This window comes from Engraulis encrasicolus, chromosome 12 (genome assembly GCF_034702125.1).
Source record: "Engraulis encrasicolus isolate BLACKSEA-1 chromosome 12, IST_EnEncr_1.0, whole genome shotgun sequence".
NCBI lineage: Eukaryota > Metazoa > Chordata > Actinopteri > Clupeiformes > Engraulidae > Engraulis > Engraulis encrasicolus.
Genome location: NC_085868.1, coordinates 54,307,687 through 54,325,205, shown reverse-complemented (window position 1 = coordinate 54,325,205; position 17,519 = coordinate 54,307,687). Strand labels below are relative to the sequence as shown.

At 44.8% G+C, this 17,519-nt stretch overlaps 1 protein-coding gene across 1 annotated transcript; it reads right to left on the bottom strand.

Annotated features, from left to right (window-relative positions):
* Positions 1-2,360: 2,360 nt before the first annotated feature.
* LOC134459614 (PI-PLC X domain-containing protein 1-like) lies at positions 2,361-12,981 on the bottom strand. Its single transcript, XM_063211960.1, has 9 exons — positions 12,920-12,981; positions 11,583-11,681; positions 9,057-9,193; positions 5,249-5,377; positions 4,607-4,751; positions 4,479-4,521; positions 3,979-4,015; positions 3,458-3,782; positions 2,361-2,620 (listed from the first exon to the last, which is right to left on the bottom strand). Exons 2-9 carry the CDS (start codon positions 11,668-11,670, stop codon positions 2,361-2,363), a joined length of 1,164 nt encoding a protein of 387 aa, XP_063068030.1. The 5' UTR covers positions 11,671-11,681; positions 12,920-12,981.
* Positions 12,982-17,519: the final 4,538 nt, after the last annotated feature.

Here is a 17,519-nt window from a genome sequence, read left to right as displayed (position 1 = left end):
CACACATGCTATAACACAATGTAGCACTAGAGGGCAGTAGAGATGGAGATATGAGGAAAACACAAACACACACACACACACACACACAGACACACACACACACACACACACACACACACACACACACACACACACACACACACACACACACACACACACACACACACACACACACACACACACACACTTTACAGGTCATGTAGCCTCCTGTATAAATCATTGTAAAGTATGTCTTTGTTCAAGTTACATTGTCAAAGTGTAATTGAGTTTACAGACAAAACAATGAACAAGTGGCTCAAGAAGACGCATATTAAAGTCATGAAGTGGCCTAGACATTCTCCAAACATTAACCCTATAGTAATTCTATGGAGGGAACTGAACCTCCCATTTGCCAAACTACAGCCACAAAATATTAATTTTTAGAGATAATCTGCAAAGAAAAGTGGACAAAAATCCCTTCTAATTTAAGCACAAACATTGTCATCAACTAAAACAAGCATCTGACGTCTGTGATAGACAACAAGGGCATTGCCACCAAGTTCTCTGTCTTCTATGGCTAGGTTGGTCAAATACTTATTTTCCTAAATTAAATACAAATCAATTAAAATATAATATTATATTAATTTTCTGGAATTTCTTTTTAATATTCTCTCCATGTTAGAATACATATTATCATCTGATCATGTCTTTATTAGTGGGCAAACTGGCAAAATCAGTAAGAGATCAATAATATATATTGGACTCACTGTATGTCTTTGTTCAAGTTACATTGTCAAAGTGTAATTGAGTTTACAGACATCATTTAGTGGTTTTGTCACTTCATGTTCTCAAACTGTCTTATATGAGACATGCAGTTGCAGGTTAATTGACAGCAGTCAAATGCACATAAATACTGAGAGAGAATCGTGTGTGATGTAGAAATACTGAGAGAGAATCACGTGTGATGTAGAAATGAGAGAGAATCGTGTGTGATGTAGAAATACCAAGAGAGAATCGTGTGTGATGTAGAAATACCAAGAGAGAATCGTGTGTGATGTAGAAATAGAGAGAATCGTGTGTGACGTAGAAATACCAAGAGAGAATTGTGTGATATTCACATGGTCCGCAGTGCCGGGATGGAGAATGAATGTCAGTGTGGAGAACAGAGCGGGATAAAACAACAAAACAATGTCTGTACATTCTTTGGAACTTCTCTAGAACTTCTGTTCTACAGAGGGCATTGATGGGGGTCCTGGACAGTACAGGGAAAGCACCAAGGAAGTTAGAGCGCAAGTGACTCCCCTTTCCCAGGCAAACCAGGGAGGAGCCAGTAGTGGAGCCAATCCTTGGGCGGAAGTACGTGGATGGCTCGCGAGGCTAATGGGGAGGAGCCATGGGGATGGGGATGGGGAGGAGCCATGGGGATGGGGAGGAGCCATGGGGATGGGGAGGAGCCATGGGGATGGGGAGGAGCCATGGGGATGGGGATGGGGAGGAGCCATGGGGATGAGGAGGAGCCATGGGGATGAGGAGGAGCCATGGGGATGGGGAGGAGCCATGGGGATGAGGAGGAGCCATGGGGATGGGGAGGAGCCATGGGGATGAGGATGGGGAGGAGCCATGGGGATGGGGATGGGGATGGGGAGGAGCCATGGGGATGGGGAGGAGCCATGGGGATGGGGATGGGGATGGGGGGTGTTTAGGATGTAGAGAAAAGAAAAAGCAGGGCAGAGATGAGGAAAAGAGAAAAAAACATCGTGAAAAACATTGAGTGAATGAAAGAGTCTACTGTAAGGGGAAATGGAAGAAGGGGCTTTTTATATCACTCTAGTCTGCTTGCTGAATGAGAGCAGTGGTCATCACACAAGTGCAGAGAAGATCTTCATATAAGATGATGGCAGGGAGAAGACATGCAGGGATGGATATTTTAATAAGAGAACATAAAAAGCTCTTCTGTATGGCCACAGAATACCCTTGAGAGAATACATGTGTTGGTCTTAATAACGGTCTGGACAAAGTCAGGGTCCACAAAGTCCATAGCGTGGATGTTGATACTGGTTTGTATTCAGACCAGCCAATAGCCTCAAAAATTCAGACAAACTTGTGAAATATTATGCCTTATTTATTACTTTGACACCATATTACAGACAACCATTTAATAGTAAAGAGCTCTCAAGAAATATTGCAAAGCTTAAATCGTTTTTTTGCAAGGTATGGCAACATTTTTTCAAGGTATCAAGTTTTTTGAACGTTTTTTAAAATATTGTTATTACTATTATTTTTTAACAATGTAATTGACATGATCAATTATAAAAGCTCATTTGTGTTATCATTAGACAGCATTTTCTCACAATGTACAAGCACAAGTAAGTAGGCATAATTCATTCACAGTCATTCTTTCCTGTATTATTTTCTTTTCCAGTGTTGATGTTGATAACTGTCTGGACAAACTCCTGGTCCACAAAGTCCATAGCGAGTATGTTGATGCAGTTGTGTCCAGGTCCTGGCTGCTGTTTGATGGCCCACTGCATCAGCTGAGGCCGCGCATCAGAAGCCCACTTAACGAGCTCACCTAGTGGATCCCCTAGCACGTCATACTCCACTGCCGTCACGTTCAGACCAGACACAAAGAATTTGGCTTCTGAGAAACACAAGACAACACAACACAAAGGAAGGAAAGTGGGCATGCGTGGGCATACACACACATGAACGCATGCATGCATGTGCGCGCACGCACACACACCCACACATGTAATTTTATTTTACATCGTTATTATCTTACTTTACTGTACAGCACATTGAATTGCATTCATTTGTGGAATGTGCTATACAAAGAAAATTGCCTAGCCTTGCCTTGCCTTAAGTGAAATGTAATGTAATGAATTTAAATAAAATCTCCTTAACCACTAGGCTAAGGCCCGGGGCGTCGCCAGACCTATTGTACAGGGGCACGTGCCTGGGTATTGATTTGTTGTGCCCCGGAGTTTCACAAAAAAAAACCTTGCCAACTTGGAATTTAGCTCAAGTTTAGCATACAGAGTAATCTACAAAATGTGCACAAAATAGGACACATGCACTACTTGCATTAATATAATTAATTCACAAGCTTTTTAAAATAAATAACTGCAAAAAAACTAAATTGCTCGCACGCTTTGCGCGCTGGCATTATCTCTTGGTGCCCTACTGTGCCCCTGTATAACATTAGGTCAGAGATTCTTTAAGTATAGAGATATGCCAACATAATAGGTTTCTATGGGCACCTAATTTGACCAGGTTCCGGTCTGCCTAAAGTGGGGTGTCATAATGCTCCTAGCATTGAATAGAACAGTCCTTAGGTCTGCCTAGGTCTGCCTAAAGGGGGATTTCCCCCCCAATAATAGAACCCGGAAACAATGGGCCAATGGAACCTCTCTCTCTCTACTCTCTCTGGTTAGGTCACCTGACGCCCCTGGCTGCGGCTGCCCTGTCCTCCACTCACCATCTCTGCCCTCTTTCTGCAGGCGGTTGGTCAGGTACTCTACGACCTCCTCTGCCCTCTTCTCTGCCACCGAACCATAGCCTACTTCCTCATCTCCTGCCTTCGGATTGGCCTTCCAGTAATCGATCTCCGGCCACAGCAGCTCCTGATTGGCTGCTTGCTTTTGGTCAGCGTAGGATAAGATCACCTGGTGGTTCTTCTCCCAGCAGTCCTGCAGAGTAGGAGTTACCTGGAGCCAAAAGAGTACTGAGTAATATAACGCGATGCAATGCACATTAGGGTTGGGGTCAGTGGTGTAGTCTACGTAGAACGCAGGTGTACGGAATATACCCACTTCAAAATTTCAGGGATTTCAGTATACCCACTCAAAATTGATTGATCCATCATTTAGAATAGCACAAATGTATACAGCATACCCACTTCAAAAAATGCTCAAATATACTGTATACGCACCACAAAAAAGTAGACTACACCACTGATTTTGGTAGACTACTGTAGTGTTTCTCAACATGGCTCTGTACAGTCCACCAGGTGGCGTCAGTTGGGGGCATTGGCAGGCTAATGATGAGGTCAAAGGAGTGTTAAAATAAAGTAAAAAATAAAAATAAAAGGAGTGTTGGGAAACTTTCTGGACCCGGAATTGACTCCCCTGTTTCCACTGACAAAGACGTGAATACCGTGCCATCACATTTAACACTGAATAAAATGCACAAACCATACTGGAGCATTATTATTATGACTTACTAGCAAAGATAAAGAGTGGACCGGCTCAGGAATGCCAGGCACCATGATTGAGCTCTATTTGTGTTCATTTTAAGTATGAAATAGCAACTCACTGAACAGAGGATTTTTATCTATCTATTTTATCTATGGCAGTATGCTATGTGGTATTACTGTCTGTGAATTTGTAGGAATCCTGCCAAATGCACAAACCGTATTGGGGCAGAGTGTGTCTGAGAATAGCCTATATATAAATTACTTGTATGCTGCTGTACTCTGCGCTGACCCCTAGTCTCTGTACTTGTTTGAATTTCCTCCTTGTAAGTCGTTCTGGTCAAAGGCATCTGCCAAATGTAATGAAATGGAATGAAATGGAATGGAATGGAATGGAATGGAATGTCATGTCATGTAAACAAACCATGTTGGGGCAGAGTGTGTGTGAGAATATCTCCATCAGTTGTGTGATGAAGGCCTGATGGTCATCGTCGCTCATGCTGTTGAAGTTGCTACAGGAGATGATGACGACCTCTTTGGGGTGCTCAGCCAACCACTTGGACATCTGCCTGAAGGTGCGCTGTTGGACGATAAGTAAGAGAAAAGTAGAAAACATATATATTATTAACAACAACAAAAATAAAATCATGATGCCAGTAATAATAATAATAATAATAATAATAATAATAATAATAATAATAATAATAATAATAATAATAATGAAGGTGCGCTGTTGGACAATAAGTAAGAGATAAACAATAAAAGTATGATAATAATTTACTAATACATAATAATAATACAGTAGTAATGTAAATGAAGAGTTTGGATGTAAGCGCCATATTTTTGACTTTTGAATTGTATTCTATGTGTGTGTGTGTGTGTGTGTGTGTGTGTGTGTGTGTGTGTGTGTGTGTGTGTGTGTGTGTGTGTGTGTGTGTGTGCGTGTGTGTGTTTCTGTGCGTGCGTGCGTGTGTGTGTGTGTGTGTGTGTGTGTGTGTGTTTCTGTGCGTGCGTGCGTGCGTGTGTGTGTGTGTGTGTGTGTGTGTGTGTGTGTGTGTGTGTGTGTGTGTTCATTACCAACACAGTTGCTGTGGTGTAGAGTATGTGGGCGAAGTATAATGTGCCATCGTCTTCGTCTGGCAGCCGCGCGATCCGCATGTCAAAGAAGCGAACGCCAACGTCAAGCTGCTGAGTGATGCTTAAAGCCTGCAAAAACACAAGAGATTAGTCACACACACACACACACACACACACACACACACAGACACACACACAAACAGATGCGAGTGCCAACGTTATGCTGCTGAGTGATGCCTGCAAAACCACAAGAGACAAGTCAAGTCACGTCACGTCACGTCACGTCGAGTCGAGTCGAGTCGAGTCAAGTCATGTCATGTGAAGTCAAGTTTTATTGTCAAACATCTATGTAACAGAGTTGGCACAGAAGTTTGCAAAGTTAGCAAATTGCGTTTTATTTGACCCTATTTCTCCAATATGCAATCTAACTAAACATATAAATACATTGACATATGAAGACATTGACAGTAATCACACACACACACACCCACGCACGCACACACACACACACAGGTTACCATGGCGGCGCTTCCGAGAGGGCGACGCTGCGGTGCGCTCCGAGTCAATTTAATCGTTTTTCTGTTTATAATCACAATATTTATTTGCCAAGTTAATGCCCATGTATATGATAGAGCTACGTTACTACAGCTGAGAGAGGGAAGCCTTTTCGGACTTTTTGACGCAAATAAGTTGGAAAATGTCCCAGAGTTGATAGTGTGGCATCAGTCGGAGAATTCGGATAATAACAATGACAAGCGAAGACGCGGCAGACGAGGAGGCGCTGACCGAAGACTTCGGCGCTTAATTAAAAACGGAAGGACAACTCTACCCGTCATACTGTTTGCCAACGTACAGTCTTTGGAAAACAAAATGGATGAGCTTCATGCGAGGATTTCCATGGAGAGGGACCTCCAGGAATGTTCAATTCTATGTTTCACCGAGACCTGGCTGGGGAACAGGACTCCTGACGCGGCGATAACACCTGTCGGCTACACACTTTTCCGGGAGGACCGAAGTGCGGTGGAGAGCGGCAAGACGCGCGGAGGAGGAACAGCTGCCCTCGTGAAGCAATCCTGGTGCACTGACTGTAAGCCCATCTCCAAATCCTGCACCCAGAATGTGGAATATCTTACTCTGAAGCTAAGGCCATTCTATCTGCCCAGAGAGTTTCAATGCATACTTCTGTCTGTTGTGTACATCCCTCCCTCCGCGAAAGAAGACCTGGCTTTGAAGGAGTTACATGACATGATTAGTGCGCAAGAAAGCAAGTATCCTGACGCTGCCAATATTATCCTGGGGGACTTTAATCACTGTAATCTGCGAAAATACATGCCTAAAATGTATCAATTTGTGAATTTTCCCACCAGGGGTGAAAAAACATTAGATCACTGCTACAGTAACATCAGAAATGCCTTTGTAGCTGAGCCAAAACCTCACTTTGGAAAGTCTGATCACATGGCAATTAGGCTCAAACCAGTATATGCTAAAAGACTCAAAACACATCCAGTCAGTGTCAAGATGGTCAACACCTGGACAGAAGAGGCACAGGATACCCTGCAAGGATGCCTAGAGACCACTGACTGGAGTGTTTTTAAAGAGGCCACTGAGGACATGAGGAAACTGTGAGTGACTACATCAGCTGGTGCATGTCCACATGTGCTCCCCCTAGGGCTGTGCGTGTGTTTCCCAACCAAAAACCGTGGTTCAATGGGGATGTGAAACATAAGATCAGGTTGCGGTAGGAGGCCTTCAAGACGGGAGACCAGGTGGAATACAAGAAAGCACGTTATGAGCTGCAAAAGTCCATTAGAGCAGCAAAAAGGACTCATTCCCAAAAACTGGAAAGTCACTATATTAGCCAGAACACACGCAGGATGTGGCAGGGAATTCAGTCAGTGACAAATTATAGGAGAACAACAACATCTACAGACTCCAGAGACACTACCCTTCCAGATAGGCTTAACACCTTCTATGCCAGGTTTGACAGACTGAACACAGACAACCCTATAAAAGCCCCCTGCGACTCCACCCTCACAGCCCACCAGGTGACTCACACACAAGTCCTTAAAGTCCTGAAGCAAGTAAACCCCCACAAAGCCACCGGACCGGATGGGGTTCCCCCCAGAGTGCTGAAGGCCTGCAGTGAACAACTGGCTGGTGTGTATACAGACATTTTTAATTCATCTCTATCTCAAGCAGTTGTCCCACATATTTTTAAAAAATCAACTATTATACCAGTTCCAAAAAGACCAGACACAAAAACTCTTAATGACTTCAGGCCTGTGGCACTTACATCAGTCGCCATGAAGTGCCTTGAAAAACTGGTCTTAGCCCATATAAATTATACAGTCCAGGACACTACTGACCCCTTTCAGTTTGCCTACCGTCCCAACCGATCAGTGGATGATGCAGTAGCAATAGCTTTATACCACACACTGGAGCACCTGGAGAGTAGCGGAGCGTATGTCAGAATGCTTTTCCTGGACTACAGTCCTGCCTTCAATACTATTCACCCAGGCAGGTTGATTCAGAAACTGACAGTCCTTGGCCTCCCAACTCCCACCTGTAACTGGATACTGGACTTCCTTATAGAGAGACCACAGGTGGTGAGAATGGGGGGGCGGGTGTCCTCTGAGCTCACAGTCAGTACGGGATCTCCACAAGGATGCTGCCTCAGTCCTAAACTCTTCACACTGTATACCCATGACCTTCTCTCAAGCCATGACAACACCATCATCATCAAATATGCTGATGACACTACCATCCTGGGGCTCATTAAAGAAGGGGACGAGTCAGGATACAGGTCTGTTGTGAACTACATCATTGACTATGGGGAGACAAACGACCTCATCCTCAACACAGACAAGACGAGGGAAATTATAGTGGACTTCAGAAAACATCCTCCTCCCCTACAGCCTCTGCACATTAAAGGGACAGAGGTGGTGAGGGCTGAAAGTCATAAATTCCTAGGCATGCAAGTAACATCAAACCTGAGCTGGAGTCTGAACACCACATCCATCGTGAAAAAAGCCCAGCAAAGGCTGTACTTTATTAGGATGCTTAGGAAGGCTGGACTGAACTACCGCCCTCTTACCCAGGCCTACAGAGGACTTGTAGAGAGCATCCTCACAACAGGCATCACTGTCTGGTATGGCAACATCACTCAGGCTGAAAGGAAGTCTTTGCAACGAATAATCAAGACTGCAGAGAGGATCATTGGCACAGCACTTCCCTCTATGGACTCTATATATGTATAGCGCAGTCATAGGAGAGCAGAGAGAATCATTAAAGACCCACTCCATCCAGCTAACTCTCTGCTCAACCACAAGAACTGCACATACAAACTGAGACACAGTAGAGCGGACAGCATTCCTAACAGAAAAGCAAGGTTTTTCAACAGTTTCTTCCCAGCAACAGTGAGACTGATGGCCAAAAAGAACATTTGATCCACCTTTTTTTTATTATTCTTTTGATCTCTTTGATTTTTATCATTTTTTAATGTATTTTGTCTTCCTATTTTTCTATTTAATTCTATTTATTGACTCAGATGGCCTGCACAAGAGTTCCTATGTGCTTGGACTACTAGTTTATGCACAAATGGCAAATAAAGTACTTTGAACTTTTGAACTTTGAACACACACACACACACACACACACACACACACACACACGCACGCATCCACGCACGCACGCACACACACACACACACGCACACACACACGCACACACACACACACACACACACACACACACACACACACACACACACACACACACACACACACACACACAGAGTGCTGTACCCTACCTGTGTGCTGGTCCATCTCTTGATGATGTACTTGTATACCCCAGGGAAGACCTCCTCCAGGTTGGGATACCAGCTGGGTATATCAGGCTCTAGGTCACCAGACGTGTCCAGGCAATACGCCATGCTGTCATGGCTCCCTTTAAACACACACACACACACGCACGCACGCACGCACGCACGCACAAACACACACACACACACACACACACACACACACACACACACACACACACACACACACACACACACACTCACACACACACACACACACGTTGTCCCAGGTAACACAGTTTTTTGTCTCTACTAACTGATTGGTTGCGTATCTGTCGAGAGTATGTATTCTCTCAACGGTATTCTGTGACCATACAGAAGAGCTTTTTATGTTCTCTTATTAAAATATCCATCCCTGCATGTCTTCTCCCTGAGCCATCATCTCATATGAAGATCTTCTCTGCACTTGTATGATGATGACTGATTTCATTCAGCAAGCAGACTGTAGTGATATAAAAAGGGCTTAGGCTGCAGCCACATCTAGCCTGTATGTCAATCCGGCCACCCTTGCAGGTGGGGGCCCCTAGGCTGCAGCCATATCTAGCCTGTGGGGGGCCCTAGGCTGCAGCCATATCTAGCCTGTAGGGGCCCCCTGGCAGGAGGGGGCCCTAGGATGCAGCCATATCCAGCCTGTGGGGGGCCCTAGGCTGCAGCCATATCCAGCCTGTGGGGGGCCCTAGGCTGCAGCCATATCTAGCCTGTGGGGGGCCTAGGTAGCAGCCATATCTAGTCTGTGGGGGCCCTAGGCAGCAGCCATATCTAGCCTGTGGGGGCCCTAGGCTGCAGCCATATCTAGCCTGTGGGGGCCCTAGGCTGCAGCCATATCTAGCCTGTGGGGGGCCTAGGCTGCAGCCATATCTAGCCTGTGGGGGCCCTAGGCTGCAGCCATATCTAGCCTGTGGGGGCCCTAGGCTGCAGCCATATCCAGCCTGTGGGGGGCCCTAGGCTGCAGCCATATCTAGCCTGTGGGGGCCCTAGGCTGCAGCCATATCTAGCCTGTGGGGGCCCTAGGCTGCAGCCATATCTAGCCTGTGGGGGCCCTAGGCTGCAGCCATATGTAGCCTGTGGGGGGCCTAGGCTGCAGTCATATCTAGCCTGTGGGGGACCTAGGCTGCAGCCATATCTAGCCTGTGGGGGGTCTAGGCTGCAGCCATATCTAGCCTGTGGGGGGCCTAGGCTGCAGCCATATCTAGCCTGCGGGGGGGCCTAGGCTGCAGCCATATCTAGCCTGTGGGGGCCCTAGGCTGCAGCCATATCTAGCCTGTGTGTTAATCCGACACTGTTGCCAGGTTTCATTTCACAGGTAGCCTGTACTCACCAGGTATGGAGGTGTGTTACTAACAGGTAGTCATCAGGTGTTACTAACATGTATCACACAGTGAGCAGACGGAACGTCTTCTGATTGGCTGAGCAGGTGTCCTTTATTCCCCAGTAGCAGGACACCTATGATGTCATGCGGGCGTGCGGGCGTCCAAGTTGCTTCTTTTCTAACTTTCTGGCGAAGTGCCGTTACTAGCTCCATCGCATCTGGTTGTCTAGTCAAGGCCGCGTCGTTAGTTCTATCGCATCTGGTTGTCTAGTCAAGACCCCGTTACTAATTCTATTGCATCTGGTTGTCAAGTCAAAAACCCAGTCGTCAATTCTATCGCATTTGGTTGTCAAGTCACCCCAACATTCTGCGCGCGTCCTAACATGCCTCCGATAGAGGCACGTCTCACTATATTAGGAAGTGGTGCCCATAGCAACGTACCAAGCGCAGTGGTGAATCTACTTTCTCACGAAGCCTTAGATCAACAAATTAATAAATTAATACTTAAATGCTGGTAACCGGGTGATAAGCGGAATAGCGGCCTTCGAGGTGTCCCGATATCAAGGGAAAATGGACTTGGCGAAGCGAACAGCCCTTCGGCTGCGCCGTCGGGCTGTTTAGAACGCTCCGCCTCGTCCATTATTTCCCTTGATATCGGGACACCTCGTCGTCCGCTATTCCATACGTACTCACCAGGTATGGAGGTGTGTTACAGAGGTAGCCTGTACTCACCAGGTGTAGATACCCAGAAAGTAAATATGTGAAAACATGCTAAGCAAGAAAGTTGTTCCAGAAATTGGCCCCTGGCTGTGTGTTACTAGTGTACCTGTTCAGGTAGTCTGTACTCACCAGGTATGGAGGTGTGCTACTACTGTATCTGTGCAGATAGGCTGTAGTCAACTGGTATGGAGGTGTGTTACTAACAGGTAGTTAAACTGTGCAGGTAGGCTGTACTCACCAGGTATGGAGGTGTGTTACTAACAGGTACTCACCAGGTATGGAGGTGTGTTACTAACAGGTAAGGTAGCTGTGCAGGTAGCCTGTACTCACCAGGTATGGAGGTGTGCTACTAACAGGTAAGGTACCTGTTCAGGTAGTCTGTACTCACCAGGTATGGAGGTGTGTTACTAACAGGTAGTTAAACTGTGCAGGTAGGCTGTACTCACCAGGTATGGCCAGGTTCCACAGGGGCACAGTGGTCAGCTCTGCAGGCAGCTTGGACATCCAATCAGCCAAACCGTCATGCTTGTTCATGATGAAGAGTACTGGGGATATCATAAATATGCAATTTAATACAATCTTAATTTAACTAATGGCTGTAACGCGCTCAACTCAAACAACGTCAACAACTGGGTGCTCATTCCTCGAGAATATATGATTAAAGAAAAAGAAGGACAGCACTCCAAGTTTTTGTGGTTTATTGCCCGTCAGACGTTTCGGGTTAACCCCGAAACGTCTGACGGCCAATAAACCACAAAAACTTGGAGTGCTGTCCTGCTTTTTCTTTAATCATACAATCTTAATTTCCAATTGTAGCGTATTGCACATCATATTAACCAGTGGAACACTTTAATAGTAACCGAAACTACTTTGACAGTGTACAGGGCCTTTAGTAATGCATTATGACTTGGTCGTTATCATATAATTCAGAACAGGGGCCATGTCTTACTGGATTGACTAACTGCTGTATGACCAGTGCATGTAAAGAAATTGACAATAAAACCAACTTGAACTTGAACTTGCTAGCCCATGTAAGTCGAATGCACCTGCAAAATATGCCTGCTGAATGCCCTTTTTTGGAAAATGTGCCCTCAGCCTATAAAAACCTAAATACCTCCATAACAGCCTCCAAAGCACATGAAAAAGAAAAGTTGCATTTAAAAGCTAGGGCTCTCCTCTTGCGGTAGAATGTGTTCATTTTTTCATTTTAAAAACCCTCAACACTCAAGAGCATGAATGCAGTGTCACTCAAGGCATCTTAAATGGATTAGTCAACGGATGTTTTGACGATGCAATCGTGCAATCGAGGATATGTACTTGCAAATTAGCATTTACAGTCAGAGGCGTATCTTGCCACCAGGCAAGGCAGGCAGTCGCTTGGGACCCCCAAGCCCCTAGATAGTGAATAATAGCCCACACCTTACCACAGAAGTGACGATTTTGGTTCAAATGTCCATTCTTTTGCATTTTCACTTGGGGCCCCACCTGACCCTAGAATCGCCTCTGTTTACAGTATTTGCTCAAACCCAAAGCCTTTAGTGGCTCTTTAACACTATCAACACCTGTCGTATATCATGTAGCCTCTAACGGCAGACGGGCCTGTTCACTCTTTGCTGAAAACACTCGAGAGAACATCATGACAACATTGCTATGATAATGAAGAGAACCTTAAGTACAGTAACAGATTAAGACATGTTAATTACTATAATTTTAGTTACACAGTGAGGTTATAATCGAGGCTCTGCACTAAGGGGTTAATCCATTTAATCGTAGCCTGACTTACCACAGGAGAAGGCGTGTATCGTTCAGTCTCTTGCTAAGGACAGTTGTGTCATAACAGAAGACAATGCAGGTGTTTGTTGCAGTTTGAAACCTGAAAAGCTTTTATAGCAGAACCCAAAGAGGAAATCATCTGAAGGAAAATTACATCATGGGCCAACCATGTGTCTATAAGGAAGTTTTTCCTCTCTTCGAACTTCTGTATGTGAGAAATGTGGTCTAACATGATGCTGTTTGGGTAAACTGTATGTGTGTGGATCAGAGCTGGACTGGTAGTCTGGCATTCAGGGCATGTTCCCGGTGGGCTGGACTGGTAATCTGGCATTCAGGGCATTTCCACAGTGGGCCGACAGTCCTCACAGGCCGATGGTGCTGTTTTGTTGTTGTTTTTGTTGTTTGTGTGTTTTTTTTTCTTATGAGATTGACCAACCATTTACATCTTTTATGTAAAGCAAGGCAAAGGTAAGTTAATTTTTATAGCACATTTCATACACAGGTGCAACTCTGCTCCACAAAAAACAAATGCAAAAAGAAAGGAAACAAAAAAGAAAGAAAGAAATTGAGTCGAAGAAAATGAATACATCAAGATAAAATATTTGTTAAAAAATTATAAATAATGATCAAGAATGAAAACATATAATTTAAGATAGGGGAAAGCATCTGAGAATATAGACAATGTAGACAGTGGACTGATCCAACCATAATATTGTAAATAAACAGGGGGCTGTGTGAGAGGCTAGCCAATCCCAGTCCCGCCCCAGAGTGGATATCATGTACACCAACAAAAGACAAACTACATGCATGCATGCCATACAGGTTGATCTTTATCAGTTCTGGTGTCAAAAGCTCTCACTGTCAGAGAAAGTGCAAACCCTGACAAAGGAATAAGTAAATGCAAAATTCCACCATTGTAGCTGTATGTAATGCACAGTGTATATACAGGTAGCAAGTCTAAATAAAGAGGGCCTATTTCAAAATACACATGCAAATGATAAATGATTTCACCTTCTCCCATTGCATGCCCTACAACAACCGGGAGGTTTGTTGTCAGGTTGAAACGTATCTGACACCATCAGCTCCCAACTTTCCACCACAGTCTCTGGGCCTTTGCCAACTTGTGACAGCTCATGGCTGTACTGTGTGAGAAAGGCAAGGGCAATGCAATGCCACAAAATATGTCAACCTAAATACAACTGAAAGCAGTAAAATGCAATGTTTATTATGCAAATACTATTTTTATATACAGTATCTGATTAAATTTGATGTCTGGTTATTATCTACAACAATTGTGGACATACCGTACAGCATGCTAGGCAAAAAAAAAAATGCTACTTGAAAATCCCTTTCTCTCTCTCTCTCTCTGCTTGTGTGCATAGGCGTGTGCATGAGTGTGTAGAGTAGAGCAGTGTTTCCCAACCAGGGGTACATGTACCACTAGGGGTACGCGAGCACACTGCAGGGGGTACTTGGAAAAATATATTTTTAACAAATGTATGGGGAGTAGTTAAATTGGGACAGAGAAAGCGATATAGAATTTGACTTGGGGGTACTCATGGCACAACGAAAATGATTAGGCGGTACACAAGACAAAAAAGGTTGGGAAACACTGGAGTAGAGTATGTATCTATTGATCCAGGGGGAAATTAAGGTGTCAAGTATCAAGTGTGTGTGTGTGTGTGTGTGTGTGTGTGTGTGTGTGTGTGTGTGTGTGTGTGTGTGTGTGTGTGTGTGTGTGTGTGTGTGTGTGTGTGTGTGTGTGTGTGTGTGTGTGTGTGTGTGTGTGTGTGCGTGCGCACACGTGCGCATGTATGTGAGAGTGTGTTTGTGACCAATGATTTCAACATAGCATAGCTGTAGCACAATTGATATGTCTTGGATTGGAAGGGGTACTGGTTTGAATTCCACACCAGTGAAAAGAAATCAGCAGTTAAATAATCATTGGACACTAATTACTAGAGAAGTGAATAATCAGAAATCAGCCTTACAGCAATATTGTGTAATCCCACACATAGCTCCAGGGACCTTCCCTATACCAGTGGTTCAGTTTCCTACCTTTTCCCACACCAGTTGGAGTAAATTGGGAGTTACATAATTAGCGGACTTTAATTAGACTAGAATTACAAATAACCAGTTTTAATTAATTAGATAGAGACGTGTATAATCATTGCTCCTCTTCTCATCTGTTTCAGAGGAGCCTTAGAGCGAGATTTGCAACCCTGCACATAGCTCCAGGGACTTTCCCCATACTAAAAATAACATCACTCTTGAAGACACTTTCCCCAACAATAGCAACTCCAAGTCCCTCTTGAAGACACTTTCACTAAACGAGATCAAATAGTAGGCCTGCAGCCATCCAGTGTAGTGTGTTGTAGTGTGGATAATAATGTCCTGTGTTTTTATGGTGTGTGTGTGTTTCCTTTCTTTTTTAACTTATGCCTGACTGTGTCTCGTGTCTGGGGCCAGCGAGTATGTACCTCACCGGCACAAATAAACTTCTACTTACTACCTAACTAACCACTTAACCACCTAACTTACTAACTAACGAACAAACTAATTAATCCTTTCTATACTAACAATAACTACTGTAAACCCAAGAGAAAATAAAGCAGTGTGTATAACTCATGAGAGATGAGAGATGCCTCACCCCAGATATTGGCTCCAGGGACTTTGCCCATATTAACCATAACAACTGCAAGTCACTCTTGAAGACACACATGAAGTGGAAAGAAAACAAAATGTGTCAGTGACACTGGCTCATCAAATCATCAAGACATTCAGGAGGACTGTGCTTTCCTTTTTTTGCACATACACACACACACACACACATATACACATGCACACACACACACACACGGACACGGGCACACACAGACACACACATGCACGCACGCACGCAAACACACACACACAAACAAAGAAGGCTTTCCCCATAGGCCCACTAGACAAAAAAAATCACTTTGCCCATAGTAACCATAACAACTGTAAGTCACTTGAAGAGTGTCACCTGAAGTGGAAAGAAAACAGAATGTGTCAGTGACACTGGGTCATCAAATCATCAAGACATTTAGGAGGACTGTGATTTTGCACACACACACACACACACACACACACACACACACACACACACACACACACACACACACACACACACACACACACACACACACACACACACACACACACACACACACACACACACACACAGGACAGGAATTTCGCGAGGGCCATGAGGGCCATGAGGGCCATCCCACTTTGGCCTTGTGCCCTTGAAAAAAATATCTGCCATAAAGCCCCAGTGGCCTTGATGCTCTCTCTGATGCCCTGTCAAGTGGCCTTACCCCTAAAATGACGAAATTCCAGGCCTGCACTCACATAGGCGCACACATGCGCATGCACGCACGCACACACGCAAGCACAAACACACACACGCACACGCACACGCACACGCACACGCACACTGTGTGTGTGTGTGTGTGTGTGTGTGTGTGTGTGTGTGTGCATGTGTGTGTGTAAGAGAGGGGTGGGGTCGAGAGAGAGAGAGAGAGAGAGAGAGAGAGAGAGAGAGAGAGAGAGAGAGAGAGAGAGAGAGATACAGAGATACAGAGATACAGGGAGAGAGCTAGACAGAGAGAGGGAGAGAGAGAGAGAGTGAGAGAGAGCCAGACAGAGAGAGATTATGAGAAAGAGAGAGTTTGTGTGTTTGTGCATGTAGCTCACAAGCGCCACAAACTAAGCTGTGCAGATGTGACACACACACACACACAAACACACACACACGGACACATACACACGGACACACACACACACACACACACACACACACACACACACACACACACACACACACACACACACACACACACACACACACACACACACACACACACACACACACACACACACACACACACGCCAGTCTGGTAACAGCAAATGTATAACTCTGTTTCTTAATGGATTGAAGAATGTGTGGAAAATAATCTGTAGCAAAGACTCTGTTTCATTTTTTGCTGGTACACTCTGTTGTTCTGTGCTGAGGAGAATGCGGCTTCAAGGCAGGCCTGGATAAGAAGCAGAGAGGAGATTTTTCTTTCCTCTTGGCTGTAATGTGTGAACGAAGATTGATGTTCTTTTTTTGTTTTTTTAGTATTTTTTCTAAGGAATACAATGGATATTGTACTATACACAATGACGTCTGATACTCCTGGACACTTTGTTGATCACTTTGACTTGGCTTCTATGTGCCCCTCAGCTAAGGCACATGTGACACTGTGGACACTTTATAATTTGGTGTGTGTGTGTGTGTGTGTGTGTGTGTGTGTGTGTGTGTGTGTGTGTGTGTGTGTGTGTGTGTGTGTGTGTGTGTGTGTGTGTGTGTGTGTGTGTGTGTGTGTGTGTGTGTGTGTGTGTGTGTGTGTGTGTGTGTGTGTCTGTGTCTGTGTCTGTGTCTGTGTGTGTTTGTGTGTGTGTGTGTGTGTGTGTGTGTGTGTGTGTGTGTGTGTGAAAGAGAGATACAGAGAGATACAGAGAGAGTGAGAGGTAGAGGTAGAGAGAGAGAAAGAGATATACAGAGAGAGAGAGAGAGATACAGAGAGAGATACACAGAG